The sequence below is a fragment of the Salvelinus alpinus genome, chromosome 30 (assembly GCF_045679555.1).
Source record: "Salvelinus alpinus chromosome 30, SLU_Salpinus.1, whole genome shotgun sequence".
In the NCBI taxonomy this organism is placed as follows: Eukaryota; Metazoa; Chordata; class Actinopteri; order Salmoniformes; family Salmonidae; genus Salvelinus; species Salvelinus alpinus.
Genome location: NC_092115.1, coordinates 33,213,716 through 33,235,071, shown reverse-complemented (window position 1 = coordinate 33,235,071; position 21,356 = coordinate 33,213,716). Strand labels below are relative to the sequence as shown.

At 42.1% G+C, this 21,356-nt stretch overlaps 1 protein-coding gene across 3 annotated transcripts; it reads left to right on the top strand.

The window, feature by feature from the left end:
* Positions 1 to 2,747: 2,747 nt before the first annotated feature.
* On the top strand, positions 2,748 to 21,026 carry LOC139560464 (RB1-inducible coiled-coil protein 1-like). Of its 3 annotated transcripts, none has more exons than XM_071377272.1 (23): positions 2,748 to 3,125; positions 4,448 to 4,580; positions 4,715 to 4,841; positions 5,037 to 5,207; positions 5,417 to 5,619; positions 5,995 to 6,400; positions 6,632 to 6,802; positions 6,976 to 7,160; positions 7,354 to 7,540; positions 7,737 to 7,818; positions 7,913 to 7,977; positions 8,086 to 8,189; positions 10,599 to 10,731; positions 10,842 to 12,766; positions 14,640 to 14,832; positions 15,687 to 15,795; positions 16,205 to 16,520; positions 17,106 to 17,160; positions 17,252 to 17,299; positions 19,139 to 19,197; positions 19,393 to 19,520; positions 19,846 to 19,916; positions 20,096 to 21,026. In XM_071377272.1, exons 2-23 carry the CDS (start codon positions 4,510 to 4,512, stop codon positions 20,171 to 20,173), a joined length of 4,887 nt encoding a protein of 1,628 aa, XP_071233373.1. In that variant the 5' UTR covers positions 2,748 to 3,125; positions 4,448 to 4,509; the 3' UTR covers positions 20,174 to 21,026. The 3 variants fall into 3 exon arrangements, with proteins under 3 accessions (XP_071233373.1, XP_071233370.1, XP_071233372.1); XM_071377269.1 differs by having other exon boundaries at positions 19,828 to 19,916; XM_071377271.1 differs by lacking the exon at positions 2,748 to 3,125 and adding an exon at positions 3,567 to 3,804 and having other exon boundaries at positions 19,828 to 19,916.
* The last annotated feature ends 330 nt before the right edge of the window (positions 21,027 to 21,356 follow it).

Genomic DNA, 21,356 nt, shown 5'->3' with positions numbered 1-21,356 from the left:
CCACCTCTACCTAAACCTAAACCTAAACCTAAACCTAAACCGCACACACGTAACATAAAGACAATCCCGCACAAAACAAGGGCGGGTCCACCTACTAAAAATAGGGAAGCTCATTAAACCAAACAACAGAAACACATGTGAAACTAATTAGACAAAACAAACAGACAAACGAAAAAGGGATCGGTGGCGGCTAGTAGGACGTTGACGACGACCGCCGAGCACCGCCCGAACAGGCAGGGGAGCCAACTTCGGCGGATGTCGTGACAGAAAAAAGGTTTATAATGTTGTATTGTTTGTATTAATTATATTATGAATAGGAATGGTGGAGTTATGTCACATATGCATCTATCTACAATATATGGGAATGTTTGTTCAATTCAAAGTTACAACCAACTGATTGCAACATTACCACAAAAATGGAAGAGGCAAGTGGAAGAGGGAGAAGGTAGGGAACTTATTTGCCCTGCCATATATTAAAGACAAAAATTTGCTGAAAAAGATGGCCATAAATAGACAAATATACCAGATTCATATGAGGACCATTTTTGACAGCTGTGCCATACAGGCTGCAAAAATAGCTGGGAAGAGATTTTCTCAATGTACCGATTCAGTGGCACATGGTATATGACCTGATGCAAAAAACAACACTTGATTCAACACTTCAAGTTTTTCAATTTAAATTATAATGCAAAATTCTTGCCACCAATAGAATGTTATATATATTGGGCATACAACAATCTCAGATTTCTTCTCAGATTTTTCTGCGAAGAGGCAGAACCATTTATTCTAGTATTGCCCCTATGTATACTGAACAAAAATATAAATGCAACATGTAACAATTTCAACGATTTACTGAGTTACAGTTCATATAAGGAAATCAGTCAATTGAAATATGGATTTCACATGACTGGGCAGGGGCAGCCAGGCCCACCCACTGGGGAGCTAGGCCCAGCCAATCAGAATACGTTTTTCCCCACAAAAGAGCTTTATTACAGACACTCCTCAGTTTCATCAGCTGTCCGGGTGGCTGGTCTCATACGATCCCGCAGGTGAAGAAGCCTGGGCTGGCATGGTTACACGTGGTTTGCTGTTGTGAGGCCAGTTGGACGTACTGCCAAATAGAATACAATACTGTATTCTATACTATTCTACAGAATCTTAGTCACTTAATAATGTTTACATATCTTGCAATACTCATCTCATATGTATGTACTGTTTTTCTATACTATTCTACTGTATATTAGTCTGTTCCACTCTGACATCTCTCATCCATATGTATATAGTCTTAATTCATTCCTACTTAGATTTGTGTATATTGGGTATATGTTGTGTTATTTGTTAGATATTACTTGTTAGATATTATTGCACTGTCGGAGCTAGAAGCACAAGCATTTCGCTACACCCGCAATAACATCTGCTAATCACGTGTATGTGACCAATAACATTTGATTTGATCATACTGTTTAATCAGATTCATGATATGACACACCTGTCATGTGGATGGATTACTTTGGCAAAGGAGAAATGGTCACTAACAGGGGCGTAAACAAATTTTAAGTTTTTTGTGCATTTGGAACATACAGATATGCATTTGTTGGTCACAGACACCTTTTCAAAAAAGGTAGGGGCATGGATCTGAAAACCAGTCAGTATCTGGTGTGGCCACCATTTGCCTCACGCAGTGTGACACATCTCCTTCGCATAAAGTTGATCAGGCTATTGATTGTGGCCTGTGGAATGTTGTCCCACCCCTCTTCAATGGTTGTGTGAAGTTGCTGGATATTGGCGGGAACTGGAACACACTGTCGTACACGTCGATCCAGAGCATCCCAAACATGTCTACCGAGTATGCAGGCCATGGAAGAACTAGGACATTTTCAGCTTACAGAAATTGTGGACAGATCCTTGCAACATGGGGCCGTGCATTATCATGCTGAAATATGAGGTGATGGCGGCGGATGAATGGCACAACAATGGGCCTGAGGATCTCGTCACGGTATCTCTGCGCATTCAAATTGCCATTGATATAATACAATTGTGTTCGTTGTCCATCGCTTATGCCTGCCCATACCATAACCCCCCCGTCACCATGGGGCGCTCTGTTCACAACGTTGACATCAGCAAACCGCTCGCCCACACGACGCCATACATGCGAAGAGGATGAGTTAATTTATTTTTTATATTTCTTTAAAATTGTGTGCACTTCTTCAGATTTTTCTGTATCTTTAGTATGTGTATGTGTATTTTGTGAAAATTCTTTGTCTATATATTCTGTCAGTAAATTATAATTGTTGTGGTCAGCATCATTTCACCAGGTCAAATTCTTGGTACATAGGCCCATTGGTGAATGAAGGTAATTCTGATTTTGAAAGCCAATGCTTTACTACTTGAAATGTTGATTGCAATTATACTCCAGTGATGCATTTTTTTCATACATGCTAATGCTGCATGGATGTCTGGTTTCAAGTAGAGGTAGAGAGTGAGTGCGTCAATCTCTCTCTACATTCAATGCCATATGTGTTCAAATCAAATCCAATTGTATTGGTCACCTACACATTTAGCAGATGTTATTGTGGGTCTAGCGAAATGTTTGTCGTTGGATGATCAATTTGGTGTGTTAATTAATAAATAATTTATTTAAAAATATACTATTGTATCCTTTGTACTATTATGGGCCCTTCTCTACTGCATTTGGACAAACCACACCCCTTTCATGTTGCACCAAAACACAGCCATTACTTCTTCTTCTCCCAGAATGCACCTCGCTGTGCAGTGACGATGAGCACAACAACAAAACACAGCTAGCTGCAGAATAGGGTGTTAGCTTGCTAGCTACTTGAAATAAACATTAGCTGGTGTTACACAACCCATGGCGAAGAAAATAGATCAGTGACAAGCTAAATGAGAAACCATAAAAATGTGTAGATAGCAATATGAATCGACCGTAAAAACTAAGATTGAGTCAGCTACATTAAAGACTAGATAATCATACCTCATAGCTAACTAACAACATTTTCGGCTAGTTTTCTAAAACTAGCTAGCGTTAGCGCTATGCCATTCAAGCTAAACCAAGTTAGCCAGCTAGCTCGCCAAGGCGGGGCAAAGGATTGGAGTAAACAACAACGGTAAGAATAGGTTTCTCATTGCTAGACATGTCAGTCATATGGAATTACATTTTTGCAAATACCGACCACTTCACTGTCATGGGTGTAAACTTAAAAGAACGATATGGCTAGTTAGCCAATGTTAGCTAAACTAGCTAACGTTACCTAAGTTGATGAGAAACTGCGTTAGTCTAGCCAGCTATTAAAACCGTCAGAGGAAACGAAATGATTTAAACTAGACATGTATTAGTTAATTCGTTAACCAGCTAGTTATGTCGATAGTAATCAATGTATGTTATATTTGCATGTCCCTTTGTCGTCTTTCCTTTGTCCATCTAGCTAACGTTGGCTACTAGCTAGCTAATGGTCTAATGTTAAGTCACGCAAGCGCATATAGTACTAACGAACTAACGCTTTCTAGCCACCGACAGTGTCAAGCAAGGCCTCGTAGCTGATCGTCGGAGAGTTTCAAATGTAGACTTACCATTTAGCTAACGTTAGCTTTCCCCGCTGGTGCTTGCCACATTCGGTAACTAGCCAACGAACGTTAGATTGCTACAGCGCATTCCAGGGCGTATTTCCCCAATACTTTTACGTGTGTTGTGTTGGGACCGACCAAACCACAGCATAATGCCATGAAATGATCTAATTTAGCTGTCAACTAGCCATTGTTTGTGATAGTGTCTAGCCAAGTTTCAAGGTGAGACCGGCGTTCTCTTGTTTACAACGTGAACAGCTAACTTAGAATGCTAGTTCACCGATGTTAGCTTTTGCTAGCTTGTTACCTAACCTAGCTAATTTAATAGCCAACATGACTCAGCCTGTAACGTTAGCTACAGCACTTGACTGCCTATATAATATAGTGAGTGTGTCCATTTACATTTCTCCTGAGAATAGTTTTGCTGGGCAAAGCAGCAATGTCTATATATTAATGTTACAACTAGCCAGCTGCTCTAAAATTGGAGCAAAACGTATATGGTTGAGTTCAAGTAACTAGTTTAGGCTAGAAGCCCCACGTGTGTGGCTGCTTTTCAGTTCTCACCTTTGAAAATATTGAAATACATTGCTGAAACACGTGTATACAATCTTATGTAGCTAGAAGTTACATGTTAGTTAGGTAAATGGCAAATTATTCCAAAGTCTTTTGTAACCGGTATGTTTGATTGTTTGTATTTCATTTATATGTTTTGGATAAGCCTTATGTGATACAGGCCAATTAACATTAGATGATGTGGTTTATGTGTCAATAAATGTATTTGATGGGCCTTGTAGCTTCCAGTAGGGAATAGTATACAGTCGCAACCAAAAGTCAATACTTATTGTACCTTTTTTGTCTTACACAGGGTGGTGTTGAATGACTAAATGATCAAGATAAAGGAGTGTGAAGATAGCTGGAGGATTCGACATGAAGTTGTATGTGTTCCAGGTCAACAATGGAAGCACTCTGGCATTTGACACAGAGCTTGCTGTCCAAACGTAAGAGCCATTTATTTAATCTTTCAGATTACCTACATCCATTTTCAATTTATCTCAGTCTCAACAGAAAATGTAATTTATGCTTAAATCAAAAGGTTGTCTGAATTTGATCATATAGCCTACATGTCTTGCAGAGTGTTGGACCTCAAACATGCCATCCAGGTCAAATACAAGATTGCAACCCAGCATCAAGTTCTGGTTGTCAATGGAGGGGAGTGTATGGTTGCAGAGAGGAGAGTCTGCAGCTACAGTGCCGGCACTGTAAGTTTGCACCATTTGGAATCATTGTTTGTTTTTTATAACAATTATGTTGCATAAAGGAGCTGGTTTTGACATAAACTAAATTTGGTGACCGTTTTCTGAAGCCACTGTGCAAGATGTTGAAAAAAAGAAATGTTATTATTCCAGACGTGTTCAGTTCAAGTGTCTTGACAGATTGTGCTTTTTTTTGCCCAGGACACCAACCCCATATTCCTGTTCAACAAAGAGATGATTTTGTGTGACCGGGCTCCGACGATCCCTAAAACCACCTTCTCTATTGAGAATGAGATGGAGCTCAAGGTGGAGGAGTCACTAATGATGCCAGCAGTCTTTCACACCGTTGCCTCGCGAACACAGCTTGCTGTGGTAAATGTTTTGTTTGTTCTGGTGCAGATACTACTTTCTCAAAATACGCCATCAATGTTGCTGTACCTTGTTTCACCATGCTACAACATTAAAATCGGATATGAAAATGTAGTCTTCTCGGTATTCGAGTAAGGAAAGCTAATGGAACTTATGATTGTTTTGTCATTTCTAGTGTGTACCTAGTGAATACCTTTCTTTTGCTTCTCCAGGAAATGTTTGAAGTCGCCAAGAAACTTTGCTCTTTCTGCGAACGCCTGGTTCATGATGAACATCTCCAACACCAAGGTTGGGCTGCTATCATGGCAAACCTGGATGACTGCACCCTGTCTTATCAGAAGCTATTGTGGAAATTTGACACGGCATACATTAATTATCAACAAGACTTTGAGGATATCAAATTGAAACTGACAAAGTAAGTGACCCCCTGCATAAATATTAAGTTCAATGCAATTTGAAAGGGGTGTGTGGGGTATGAATGAAACAAATATATGGAAGGATTGTCTTGCTGTGACAGTATAGTCAATAGGTTACATTTCAATTAATTATTCAGGTTAAATACATATTTCTCGCAGATAATGTGCCTTTTCAGGTTAGAGATTTTTGCAGGTGTGTGGCGTACCACACTGGCACGTGTGGAATCATCAGCTAATTATGTTTCCTATCTTTCTCTCCGCTGTGCCACACTTGCCTTAATTAATCTGTATCCAAAGACCGTGCCACATGTGAGCTGTATCCAAAGATCTAAATTCTATGGGTGTGAACTGACATTTGACATGTACTTTTTTAGACTGGGGACAGCAGTTTCAGTCATGGCCAAGATCCCCCTGCTGGAGTGTCTGACCCGCCACAGCTACAAAGAATGCATAGAGAAGTCCTGCTCCACTCCAAACAAGGACTCTGACGAGACCGAGGAGGAGAAGTCCACCGACTCGGTGATCTGCCCCACCCCCACCAAGCTACCTGCATCGTTCTCCGCTCCGGGGGCGGGGGGCTCGCCCGACACCGCCGAAGCCCAGGAAAGCAGTGAGATGACGGACAGTAGTGGGCTGAGGGCAGCCCTGCAAGAGGCAGACTCTCCAGAGAGGGCCAACCCCCTGTCCTTCAACGTCACACTGCTGGACTGGATCAACGTTCAAGACAGGCCCAATGACGTGGAATCAGTCGTGAGGAAATGCTTTGACTCCATCAATAGGGTGAGTCGCTGTTGTATGTTTCTGTCTGTCTTTTCTGTTATGTTTGTCTCTTTGTTTCTGTGTGGCTGAATTGGTCTCTGTCAGTGGAGTGGCCTTGCCATGATTACTAAATGAATCAACATTGGGTGTAAATTAATTTATGAGAGTCTATTCAGTGATATGTCTTGGTTGTAAAATGCAAAGAAACACAGACAAAATGGAACCATAATGTGAATCTCCTTTCTATTTCAGCTCGACCCACGGGTCATTCAACCATTCTTAGCGGAATGTCGAGACACGATTGCCAAATTGGATAATCAGAACATGAAAGCCATCAAAGGACTTGAGGACAGGTTATACGCTCTAGACCAAATGATAGCGAGCTGTAAAAAGTTGGTCAATGAACAGAAGGAACTTGCTCAGGTAGGTAAAATAAGGTGTGATCTACATTATGTAAAATCAATGGTGAATAACACACTGTATAAAATGTGCCTATTCATTCACATACTGTATGATGTACTGTATAATGCAATCCAGCTGAAAATGTGTGAATGAAATATAAAACTAAACTCACTTGTCTATCTGTTGGCTGTTAGGGATTTCTAGCCAATCAGAAGCGTGCTGAGAACCTGAAGGATACGTCCGTGCTGCCTGACCTGTGTCTTAGTCACGCCAATCAGCTGATGATCATGCTGACCAACCACAGGAAGCTGCTGGACATCAAACAGAAGTGCACCACTGCCAAACAGGAGCTGGCGAACAACCTACAAGTTCGTCTCAAGTAAGGCATCTGTTAATTCCTCTCATTTCTTTTTTCTGTGTCTCTTTTGGTGCATCTGTATTCCTTTTGAGCAATGCAGCAAACCAAAATCACTCCAATAAATTCACCATAAGTGGTCATGTGCAAGCCATGTAAATCACTTTTCTATATATGCAAGCTAAGCTAACACTGACCCTAACCACTGTGAATGTAGATGGTGCTGCTACGTGATGCTGCACGCGGACCAGGATGGGGAGAAGCTGCAGGCCCTGCTGAGGCTGCTGACCGAGCTGATGGAGAGAGTCCGGGTGGTGGACGCCCTCAGCACCGTGCCTCAGATGTACTGCCTGGCTGTGGTTGAGGTGGTCCGCAGGAAGCTCTTCATCGGCCACTACCGAGAGGTCAGTCAGAGCACAGCACCCACTCATGACCCCTTTTCAAAACCCAAGGCCAACCCACGTCTCTCTTCAGTCACTACATGCAGACCTACTGTAACACAAGCCTCAACCTCCAGCCAGGCCTACAGATATGCAAGGAACTCAAACAATTGGATGAAAAACGGTGTAAATTGTGCTCTTCTGTTATCTCTCTTCTCAGTGGGCCTGTGCTCTCGTGAAGGATGGAAAGCATCTCTATGAGACTGAGAAGTATAAAAGGGAAACGTTTGGCAAGTTGTTCAGTAAGTTCCATTTTAAAAAGTCCTATTTGGTGATTTTGAAATGAACATCCATTAATTCAAACCCAACAGCTGAGCTTTGTGATCCTCTTTGCAGGGAAATCTTTTCTCCGAAATCGTTTGTTTAGAGGACTTGACTCATGGCCCCCCACTTCATTTTGCGTAAGTAGTCAGTCACTTACTGTGTTCTATGAACGTCTATTTCCATTTCCAAAATATTATAATCCAACCCATTTCTCTCTTGTTTTTGTTGTCTCTTTTATTGTGTAGACAAGAAAGCCCAGAAGGTTTGACTTTGAGCTTCCAGATATTTCCCTTGGTGACCTGCAGTACTTAAAGACCTGTTGTCCTACAGAGGTGCAGCTTTTCCTCAGGTAGGCCATGGTTTCCCTCATGTGCATAGTAAAGAAATAACCATGTCTTGTAACTTGGTACAGTTAATCGAATATCCTAACGGATGTTGGTATTCAATTACTTGAGCGAGTGTTCTTTTTTGGAGAAAAACAACTGTAGCCCTATTATAACATCGAAAAAATAATCCGTGTGACATTTTTACCTACAAGGATATAATCAAATCAAATCAAATTTTATTTGTCACATACACATGGTTAGCAGATGTTAATGCGAGTGTAGCGAAATGCTTGTGCTTCTAGTTCCGACAATGCAGTAATAACCAACAAGTAATCTAACCTAACAATTCCACAACTACTACCTTATACACACAAGTGTAAAGGGATAAAGAATATGTACATAAAGATATATGAATGAGTGATGGTACAGAACGGCATAGGCAAGATGCAGTAGATGGTATAGAGTACAGTATATACATATGAGATGAGTAATGTAGGGTATGTAAACATTATATTATATACCATGACAATTTAAATTGTATATTTAATAAAACAAACTTCTTTTAAACCTTTACACTCGTACCCCTGTACATATTGATAATGGCAGATTTGTGCTTTGATAAACGCCTAAATTGGAACTCAGTGGCTGTACAGTTACATGATGTCAGAGCTCTGCACTTCATAGCGCTGTATGGACTTTGACTGACAGCCGTTCTGAACTTGAGCACCTCGCGAGACAAGAAGTTGCCTCCATCCCTCCCGTTAATTGGGCAACTTTAGCAAATGTTTTGTTGTCTGGTTCTGGAAATGCTGTAAATGAAGAGGACTATGTATTTTTAAAGATGAGACGTTGAGGATTATAGTAAATACTGCTTTGATGTCATACAAGCAAGCCAAACACTGAGTCCAAATGTGCACTTGGTATTTCCATATCAAAAACTCATGTCATGTACATTGTCAACGTTTATGATCACTGTTTGATGTACAGTTACAAGATGACATGGCGTCGTACCCTTGGTTGTTCTGAACAGAATGAGCCTGTTTGTCTATTGTGAAGAAAATTCTCTCCTGCACACACACCTCTATGCACTCATCACTCCTTTCTATAACTTAGCTATGTTGGCAGTAGAACAGGCTTTCAAATTATGCCCACCTGACCCAGATTGCAATTTATAATGGACCGTTTTTGCATTGTGTAAACAACAGCAACAGTAATTGTGTGAAGGCTGGGATGCAGGGTTGTGTTCCAAACCAAACAACCAAGTGTGCTTGCTCTAGTTCCTCAATGGCACATCTAGGAGAGCTCAAAAGAGCACCTTACATTTGAAGACTCTTTTTAGTCATAAAAGGGATTTGAAATGACTTAGGAACTGTCCACTTTGGAGAGGAGTGTGGCCACTTGGAGAGGAGTGTGGCCACTTGGAGACACCGGTTAGTCCTCTCACTCAAACCCGTGTCATTTTTTTGTCTTATGTTGCACCTACCTCACATTTTCCAGGAACATTTTTATCATGTTACTGAATGGAACATGATAAATGGAATGGCATTAAGCACATGGAAGACATGTTTGATGTAGTTTATACCATACCACTTCATCCGCTTCAGCCATTACCACGAGCCCGTCCTCGCCAATTAAGGTGCCACCAACCTGCTGTGGGATATATCCATAGTATTTTCAGATTTCGTTATCTACAAATGCGGTGAAACTTACATAAATGTGAAATTCACATAAAATCAACAGTGTTACGTTTGCATTCAGTCTTGTCAGGTGAACTCTTGTCCTCACCTTTGGTCTAATAATTTTCCCACAATCATATGCTTTTCATATTTCTAATGTAAGAAACATTTTTAATGTTAGCCCTATCCATATAGGCCAATTTCAAGGTGTGTAAAGGGTTAATGTAGTTTCTATTGCGGTGCGTTGAGTTACTGCCCTCAAGGCTGCCCTGACATCGGTATGCTTTTTTCCACACTTCAAACAGCAATTACAGGCGCTCACCTAATTGAGTTTCCACAATACCTGACATAGATCAATGAGAAACACTCAACAGAAAACCTTTTTGGAGGAGAATCCGTTATATCGTGATGAAAATCAAACTTATCTTTCGCTGTTAGCCAAACTACCTGAGAAAGGCATAATGTCCACTGTTTACCTCTGCCATGTGTATTTGCTTCGTTATGAGAGTCAATAGCCCAAAAATTGTTTTTCTCGAATTTCTACTATCCGGATATCTGAAAAAAATTCTGGATATTATTTGAGTAATATAATCATTTCCAGTGTGCATCCCTACTTGTTACAGGCCTACTACCTGTATGATTAGTTGACTTGTGAACACTTGGCTGTATTCTCTGTTGCAATATTCAGTGCAATAGCCCTTGGAGACTGTCCATTTCATATTGGAGTAAAGTTAGTCCCATGTTTCTTTCCCCCAGGGTTCCAACACTGTGTGATTTTGAGCCTTTGCATCTGCATGTGGAGATGCTTCAACAGTTGGTCCTTGCTTCTCAAGCTGCAAGTGTGGATGAGATGTCTCAAACTATCACCGATTTACTGAGCGAACAAAGGGTAATGACAAATTACAGTGGAATATGGAATGGCAGCGATCTTAAAGCACATTAAACACGGTCCCTTTATTGCATATTCTCCACTCACTCCCCTTATTTCTGTTCCTCCAGGGGTCGTGCACCCAGAGTGCTCAGAGATCCACGGCAGCGGTGACCCCACGGTCCGACAGCACCCCAGGGACTTCCTCCCCCAAGACCCCCTCCTCTCTCAGTCTCCCGGGGCCCCCCTGCCAGCCCCTCCTTGGCCCCATCGCCCTGGAGGACCTGTCCCCGGACAGCATCGATGCCCAAACTTTTGACTTCGAGACAATTGGCCACCCCAACATGGACCCCGTCCTGCAGCAGGCTGGCTCCCTGGACCTGGACTCACTGGCTGAGAGCCCCGAGTCAGACTTCTTGTCGGCGGTCAACGAGTTTGTGATCGAAAACTCGCCCACCCCCATCAGCGACCCCACCAGCCCAGAGATGATGGTGGAGTCGCTGTACTCGTCGGTCATCAACGCCATCGACAGCAAGCGCATGCATGACACCACCACCTTAGAGAGGGAAAACTTCAAGGTGGCTACGCTGAAGCTGAGCATCGAGAAGTACCGCTGTGCTGCCGAGGAGTCCCAGGCCAACTTGCGGAGCGTCAAGGATGACCTGTACTGCTTCAGAGGCCTGGTGCTGAAGGAGCAGCGAGACTTTGGCTTCGCCCTGAAGACCATGACCATTGAGGTGCGCAACATGGTGGACACCATCCGTAAGAGGGAGGAGGAGGAGCTGAGGGAGCAGCACCAGGCCGAGCTCCTCTCTGTGCAGCAGGACCACGAGAAGCAACTTCAGACCCTGACGGAGGAGAACCGGGTCAACCGGAACATCGTGAAAGACGTGCAGCGGGCCATGCTGGAGCTGGAGGGGCTGCTGGAGCGCAAGGAGAAGGAGCTGACCCAGCTCGAGGCTGAGAGGCAGTGCTGGACCGAGGCGGAGAGCGGACACACTCAGAGGCTCAGGGTCCTGGAGCAGAAAATCAGCGATCAGGCCCAAGAGGTGCTGACTGTGGCTGCCTCCAGAGACTCCCTGTACAGCCAGTTGGAGACACTCCACATTGAGATCGAGCGCGGCCAGCAGAAGATCCGCCAGGAGCTGGAGGGGGCCGAGCAGTTCCACCTGCAGGAACTGGAGGAGAGGATGAGGCAGCAGCACCAGGCCCAGCTAGACACCCTGGCCCGGGAGAACCAGGAGGCCATGGAGTGCCTGGCAACGGTGAACAGGGTCGAGCTGAGTGAGGTCGCAGACCGCCACGCCGCCTCTCTGACAGAGAGGGACGGCCAGCTGAGGGACCTGGAGGCCCGGGCAACCGAGCTGGCTGACCTACGCTGCAAGCTGGAGGTGGAGCTGGCCCTGAAGGAGTCAGAGATGGAGGTTGTGAGGCTTCTCTACGAGGAGGCCAAGCAGGGGCAGCAGGAAGCCAACGTGAGGAAGGCCACTGTTGAGGCAGAGACCCAGTCCCTCAACGAACAGCTAGTTCAGGTCAACGGGCAGCTGCATGCTAAGAACGAAGAGTACGAGAAGGGCCTGGCCGAGCTCCGGATGCTGATGCGCATGGAGAAAGACCAGTGCATCTCGGAGCTGGTGGGCAGGCACGAGGAAGAGAGGAACCAGCACCACAGCGAGCTGACTGCCTTGCAGCAGCAGGCCCAGGACGCAGGAAGGAGCCATGCAGAACAGCTGCAGAACCTCCAACTAGACCTCGACCTGCAGACGGCAGCACTGCGCAACGATAAGGAAGTGCAGCAGAGGAGTTTTGAGGAGCAGGAGCAACACTTGAGGACTGTTATCTGCGATTTGCAGACAGAAAATGATATGCTCACCAAAAGATTAGAGCAGGACACCCAAGCAGCCCAGGAACGTTTGGAGAAAGAGGAGTCCTTGAAGGCTGCAGTACCAGATGCCTTCAAAGACTTTGAGCAACAAAAGAAGGAGATGGAGAAAAGACTTCTAGAGAAAATTGGACAACTTGAAAATGAGCTTCAGGAAAGACAATCCTCAGAAAGGTAAGAGAGAAGCATGTACCACTGTTACCAGGTAACAGATAACTGTGATTTGTAATAAACATTTAATCAGCCTTGTAATGAACAAGATGCCTAGTTTTAGAGTTCATTCCCTACAATTCTGCAAGTTTGCTGAAATTCTACACATTTTGCCATTGGGCTGAGAGAGATGATTTAGCAAATGTATAGATAATTTCAGTCAATTCTACACCTTTTCCCATACGCTGGAGTGAAAAATTTGCTGTTTTACAGCTAATTTCCAGTAATTCTACACATTTTGCCATAGGGTGGAGAGAAATGTTAACATTTTTTTTTTTATAGGATATCTGAATGAGAGTGACTAACACATCAATGGGGGACGCCGGTCGATAATTCGTCCATGATTACTACAAGTTTAGATAGCTGGCTAGACTAATTTACCAATCTACAAAATGTTAGCTGACATGGGCTAATTGAGTGACTGTCACTAACCATGTTTTCATCCACAGTTTTTATGCGAGTAAAGTCATACTGTATATAAATAAATAAAAATCACAACAGCTGTGATGGAAACAGGAAGTTTCAGTACAATTTTATAAATGCCAACAGATAATTTATTTGTTCGACGTGGTGGGATCTATTTGTCTGTAAAATTAATTATGCAAGAAATGGCAGTGGAAACGCCTTTATGTGCAAATATTGATATAATAACCATCATATCGAGGTCAACTTGGAGGGTCTATGACATGGTGTGTGATCCTCCCACTACGACTTGGGAAATGCAGTTTATTAGGCTACAGATGAAATAAGTTATGACGAACTTCACAGGGTGGTGAAAGTGTATGGTGATGAACTTGATGATCCTTTTTTTAAATAAATATCGAGGGTCTTATTCTGATGACATGATGATCGCCTGCCATTTGTCAAATAAAAATATCCATAATAAACTCATCATGTAGACTAGCCTACCCGCACAGCATCTGCGACCAGAGTAGGCACATTTGCTATTTAACGCAAAAGTTTTTGTGACAAAACTGTCGGGTAGAGTTTAAAATGCGATGGAAACACATTTAACTTTTAGATTTTTATTCGGTACTTCAAACTTAACCTCTTTAGGATCCATTTTTACCCCTTTTTTTTGCCTAAAAGGACATACCCAAATCTAACTGCCTGTAACTCAGGCCCTGAAGCAAGGATATGCATATTCTTGGTACCATTTGAAATAAAACACTTTGAAGTTTGTGGAAATGTGAATGGAATGCAGGAGAATATAACACAATAGATCTGGTAAAAGATAATACAAAGAAAAACAACTTATTTTGTATTTTATTTTGTACCATCTTTGAAGTGCAAGAGAGAGGCCATACTGTATTATTCCAGCCCAGTTGCAAATTAGATTTTGCCCACTAGATTTTAGAATATTTGCATTAAAATTGGTTGCCAATTGGATGGAGACCTAGCTAGAGACTAACATAAGAGGAAAAACTGATACACAATCAAATTTAGAAATGTTCCCTTGTGTATTCTAACTCAACCGTAAGTTGAGACCCCGACAGTTAAGATTACACAAACTTGTGTAGACTTCAATTAGCTTTAGTATACACTGAAAATAGCTATTTTCTTCCATTACATAGCTGTATTTAGGGTTTACATCCTGAAAAAGGCCCAGAGGTGAACACTTAAGGAAACCATAACATGTACTGCATGCTTTCGGATATTTAAAGGGAACATAAAATGATGGGCACTGAGACGAGACAAAAACTCACTAGGAACTTTCTTAGCCAAAGAATCATACCTAAACTAACTTGTGAAGAGTATTTAATTTGACCTGTTGTCTACTGTGTGTGACTTGTCTCTGTTACTTATGTCTCTTTCTATCTCTGTGTGTGTGCTACAGAGATGCAGGGTTGTTGAAGGTGCAGACAGAGGGTCGGGGATCCGAAGCAGGAGCTCCTCTCTCCCTGGACTCTGCCTTGCAGGAGCGTCTGCAGCAGGAGACAGCCTCCCTGCACACCCAGCTGGAGCTCCTGGAGAGGAGGAAGGACGAGGAGATGCAGAACCTCAAGACCTCCCTCATCGCAGAACAACAGGTCAGTGTTGGGATAGTCCTCACATCCTATTCAGAGGGTTCTTCTGTCAATATTGACCAGCACTGAATCTAGTAGCAGCACCATAATGAGATACACTACAATGTACTTCCTATACTTTGTACTGTAGATAGTTTTCCTAAATTTTTATTTTAGCTTTTAGCTAAGTGTTTAGCTAAATGTTTGTCCCATTACCTTTGTCCCATTACCTTTCTTCTGAGGAGGTCTAATTTTGATTCACTGGCAACTGCAAAAAACTGACTACAAGTGACCAACACCTGAAATGCTAAAAATACTCCATTACCTCACTACTACCACTATGTGCCCATGAGGTAGCCTTAGTCAGCCCCTAAATGAAAGCAGGTCTGTGAGGCACTGTGTGTGTCATACTTATAGCACACAGTGTTCTCATGACCTCGTCTTGCTAGTGAGCAGTCCAAATGGGAATATGATACAGGTGGCTATGTGGCCCTCTAGAGGAATGTGGTTAAACCACGTTGTTGGGGGTAAGCATTCGTTAGAACACAATGTTTTGCCTCTGAAATTGAAAACTGCACCACACATATAAACATTTACTACGAAATTTTACTTTTTCTATAAATTGGGATTATCATAGGTTATGCTACCAGCCTAAAACCCTGTGGTCCTCCAAGCCTAAGATCTTATGGTAAAGCGAGCAGGCTTGATTGAGGTCTGAGGTTCTGAGCCGTGACTCAACCCTCAATTGACTCACTCAGCCTCACATGTCCCCTGTCTGGTAGTTCTTTGTCCTCTGTGACTGCCTCGTTGTGTTTTACTGCTGCTCTATTGCCTGGGAGGTGTCTGAAAGCCTTCATGTCCCCTTCCTCCCTCCCCAGACTAACTTCAACACTGTTCTGATGAGAGAGAAGCTGAAAAAGGAACAGATCATCAGTGAGCTGACAGAGGAGCTGCGGAAGGTTACCCAGCAGCAGGAGAAGGACAAAGGTACACGACAGTCACGTACAGCTAGGACACTATGAGAGAACAGAATGATTTCTAACTTTTGAACTCTTAATGGGCTGGATGTGCTGGAACTAGATAGGATTTTCTATGCTGTTATTGGTTTCAGAGGGTATTTTGTTGATTGTATTGAAAGTAAGTCGTGCTGCAGTTCATTCATAAGGGGCGGCAGGTAGCCTAGTGGTTAGAGCGTTGGACTAGTAACCGAAAGATTGCAAGATCGAATCCGCAAGCTGACAAGGTAAGAAATCTGTCGTTCTGCCCCTGAACAAGGCAGTTAACCCACTGTTCCTAGGCCGTCATTGAAAATAAGAATTTGTTCTTAACTGACTTGCCTAGTTAAATAAAGGTAAAATTAAAAAATGATCATCATATGTTCATTGTGTGTCTTCAGGTCTGATAGAGATGCTGTCTGAGGACCGGGCCATCGTCATGCAGGAGAAGAAGCAGTTGGAGGAGGATCTGAACCGGCTGCGCAGCACCGCCCTGGTGTCCTCAGCCTACTACAGCCCTAACCCCTTAGCTCTAGAGCCCACTGGAGCCGGGGCTAGACTTGGATCTGGAGCATGTCCTGGACCTGGGACTGAGGTTGGGGCTGGAGCCTGCTCCTCGGAGCTCTTCCCTGACCCAGACAGACTGGCCTCTGTGGCTGCCACCAGAGAGGACGACAGAGTGGACTCGGCTGTGGAGGCCAGCATGGTGACTGTGCAGTAAGCATCCCCCAAACATAAAATAACATCCAATAAACAGTGATTCAGAAGAACCCCCTCCCATCACAATGAATCTGTCATTTTATAGAAATAAGCTTTGACAGATATACTTTGGCAAAATATTGTTTAAACATATATAGTATGGAGACATATTTGGTGGAACTGAGGACAGTGAGGACTTTGAAGGTGCTCCTTATTGGATAATGAAGATAAATTATGAATATAAGTTGTAATCTTTCAAAGAATGTTGTCAGTTTTAATGTGTAAAAGATTAAAAAGGATGTTAAAAGTGCTTGTTTGAGATGGCCAGACAAGGATGGACAAACAAAGTGAGGACAAATAACAGAGAGCGAGGGAGGCTAGGATTGGGAAATGTAAGTTATAATGTGTTTTTTTCTGTTAACTACAGTTACGCAGGCTAGCAATCATCATTGCCATCTCAAACAAAAGTCACTTTAAATTCATATTCATGCTTGTTGAATCTTTTGTTTTATTTCAGAGCAACTATTTGTTTGAATGATTGTCAAATGTGTTAAAAGCTGTCGCCAAATTGGTCTGATTATTGGCCCTTTGTCTCTTTATTAGCGATAACATCCTGATGATGTCGGAGGAGAAACAGCGGATACTGTTACTTGAGAGGGTGAGTAGACATCTAAATGGAACCTGATGAAGTTGGGGTTGGATTGTTATAGAATTTGACTTGAGCTTTAACATCTTCTGTCATATTTCAGACTTTACATATGAAGGAAGAAGAAAACAAGCGCCTCAGTCAAAGACTGGTAGGTTTTATTAACTTTGATGGCTGATTAGGGGAGGAGGAAATGTTGATTTTAATATCATGTGATTGTTTAAGCCAACCATTCTAGCCCCCCCCCCCCCCCAAATGTACATGTTTTTTTACATTCATTTTTCACATGGTTACCGTGTGTATTGTTTACTTCTAGATATACACTGAGTGTATAAAACATTAGGAACACCTGCTCTTTCCATGACAGACTGACCAGGCGAATCCAGGTGAAAGCTATGAACCCTTATTGAGGTCACCTGTTAAATCCACTTCAATCAGTGATCAGTGTAGTTGAAGAGGAGATCGATTTTTAAATCAGGATTTTTAGGCCTTGAGACATGGATTGTGTTTGTGTGCCATTCAGAGGGGGAATGGGCAAGACAGAATATTTAAGTGCCTTTGAACGGGGTATGATAGTAGGTGCCAGGCGCACCGGTTTAAGTGTGTCACGAACTGCAATGCTGCTGGGTTTTTCACGCTCAACAGTTTTCTGTGTGTATCAAGAATGGTCCACCACCCAAAGGACATCCAGCCGTCATTGATGGAAGAGGACAAAGGAGGCTGACACGAAATGTGCAGAGCAACAGACTGGCTACAGTTAGTCAACTGACAGTCCAGTACAACATTGGTGAACAAAGACCCATAAAATAATTCATAACTCGTCATGCCTTGACATGAATGGGGTATGGCAGCTGATGACCTTACACAGTTCCACTTCTTTCAGCAAAAAAACTAAAAACTGCATTTGCAGTGGGCTGAACAAAAACAAGGAACGAAAACACAGGACACTGGAGAATTGAGAAAACATGGTCTGATGAGTCCCTGTTCCTGCTGTTTCATGCTGATTGGGGGACTAGGGTACGGAGAAAACCACGAGTACATGCATCCGTCATACCGCGTGTCAACGTTGCAGACTGGTGGTGGGGGTGTGATTTCATGGCACACATTGGGCACCTTGATAAAAGTTTGAAAGCCACAGGAAGTCTGAACATCATTGCTAATCATGTGCATCCCTTCATGACAGCAGTGAATCCATCTGCAAATGTTTTATTTTGTAACAGGATAATGCCCCATGCCATAACGCTAGGATTGTACAGGTATGGTTCTGCGAACATGAAAGTGAATTCAGCTTACTGCAGTGGCCTGCCCAGTCACCAGATTTCAATTCAGTTGTGTATCTGTGGGAGGAGATGGAACAAGCTATTTGGATTAGAGCTCCACTACCAGCCAACTTGACACAACTGTGGGAAGCATTGGAGTCAACATGTGCCAGTATCCCAGTGGAACTCTTTCGAAGCCTTGTAGAGTCCATGCCCTGACGAATCAAGGCTGTTCTGAGGGCTAAATCCGGTGCAACTCAATATTCGGAAGGCGTTCCTAATGTTTTATACACTCGGCGTATAGGCCGATATAATTCATTTAGCGTTTGACAGGCTTTGTTAGTGTACCCCAAGCTATTTTACCACCACCACTAGATGGCAATAGCATCAATGCTTCAATCTCTGTTCAGCAGACCTAGGAGCTTTCTGAGCTGCAACAGTAACTTCCTCTATCAAAAGCCTTCTGATAAAGGGGAATCAAAACAATCATACAGGCAGTTTGACATATTGCAGCACTATTGCTCACATACCTAAACAAAAGCAGAACAATGCATGCCAAAATGTATCCGTTCCAGCAAGTACATTTCACGCCGCACAACATACGGTACTATTGATGGCTGCTATGCAAAGATCAGTCGGTATACATTTTGGCCAGGAACGCATCCATGACCAGCAGTGTCAAGAAGATTATCATCTCACTCTTAACAACCATTACCGTTCTCTCTTTGTAGATGTCTCAAAGCATGTCCTCGGTGTCATCACGGCATTCTGAGAAAATTGCCATCAGAGAGTAAGCATACGAAGATTGACACACAAAAGTGCTGATGTATAGTGTATATAGACTCCGTGGATGTACGTTTTCTCTAGCAAATCAAAGTATTTTATTTGTATTTCATCTTTCTCTCTTAATATCTGGTTCATTTTGTTGTTGTATATAGAATCTAGCACCATTTTGTGTGAAGGTTGACCGCTGTGTCTGTTTCAGTTTCCAGGTTGGCGACTTGGTTCTGATCATCCTAGATGAAAGGCATGACAACTATGTTCTATTCACCGTGGGTCCCACCCTGTACTTTCTCCACTCTGAGTCCCTCACGGCACTGGACCTCAAACCAGGTCAGAAAATCACCATCGCCTTTTAATTGTAGGCCTCAATTCTTAAAAACCATTAAGTTATTATAGAATAAAGTTATAATATACAAAAATGTACAATTTCACTTTTGTTGTATATAATAGACAATTATACTAAGTTATTGTGTAATGCGGTTTTGTAGAGCAAGTTATGTGCAAAAACAAGCAGGTATCTCTTTACAAGCTGTAAATACTGTTGAATTTATTAACTTGGACAGATAAGTGATTTTTGAGTAACCCGTGTCAAAGTTTGTGTACTGAGCATTGGTTTTATTGTGTCGATCACTGACAGATCCTATGTTTACTTCAGCATCAGGAGCCTCAAGACGGCCGTGGGTTCTTGGAAAAGTTATGGAGAAAGAATATTGCCAGGCGAAAAAGGTAAAGTATAGTAGTATATAGGTAATGAATTGTAATAGTCTAGTAGTAGAGCACAGTAGCTTTTCTTAATATAGATGGTCATTAAAGGAGGTCAAATAATCAATAATTAAAATAAAATGATGAACAATCAAAGGGTGACTTTCTAAGAGCATGTATGTTGTGTATGTTTCCCATCTTAGGCTCAAAACAGGTTCAAAGTTCCTTTGGGCACCAAGTTCTACAGGGTGAAAGCTGTTCCGTGGAACAAGAAAGTATAGTACAGCCAAGTTATGAGCTGAAATGTATATTTATATTGCATAAAGTTTTAAACACTCTCACATCATACATCATTTATAGATCTCTTATCAACTTGAAAATGAAAAGACCAATCATAATCGTGGTATTATTTTGGCCTTCAGTTCAATATCTCGTCAACCCCCTCTTTCTTTTTAATCTAGAGTATTTGTTGTTGTGGACCAAACGCTATTTCTTTATCAGGGCATGGCCCTAAACACTGGCAGAAAGCATTAATACCCGTGTGTTAATTGAACAAAAACTATTTGAATGTTTATATATTTAGTTCTCATTCATTATCAGCATTTGTCCTCTTTGTGGAAAATACTTCATCATTATCAGCAATATAATTCAAATGAAAATATACATTTATTGTAAATGTTTATGGATGAATGTTCACGGCATGCATATTGATATGTTTTCTTTGATTTGACTTATCCAGATAGATGTTGTAGTTGGAAGTGTAGTCAATGCTGTTTGTTACTCATGACACAGTATGGCCCTCAGTTAATACTAAAATGTACATTTTGGCTGACTGACGAAAGCAGTCATCATTGCAATCATTGACAATGCACTTTCCAAAAACAATGCTTTTTGTTCATTCAAAAGGGAAGGAATTGTGCTATTAAATAAAATAAATACAGAAAAAACTAACAGCGCTAAACTTCCCGCTATCATAGAATATTGATATGTAGAAAGGAATACTTTGTTTGACCGTGTTTCATTATTGGATGACATTGTACATTAACCATCATTCAAATCACGGAAGTAACAATAAAGGACTGTATTGTAAAATAATTTAGAGTTTTGAAACAATAAAGGATTGATCCCAAATAACTTTACTGCACTTAGTTATTTCAACATAGCAGTTACACAACTAACATACTTGCCCATTACAAAATATACACACATAAGATGTAAAGACAGGACAGATATGGAAAATAGTTTAAGAAGATGTTTCCAATGCAACACCTCGAAGTGCAGCATTGGAGAGAGTATCATATATCGAATATACCTCAATGACCTGCATATGGGGATTTCAGTGGACACTAATTTATGTAAATCATGTCACTGAGCCGAGCCTGCCTTTGGAATGCTGTTAATTAAGGACATAGGAGGAAATGCTGCGTCTGTAGTTCAAGGACAATCAAGTCATTCAATACACTC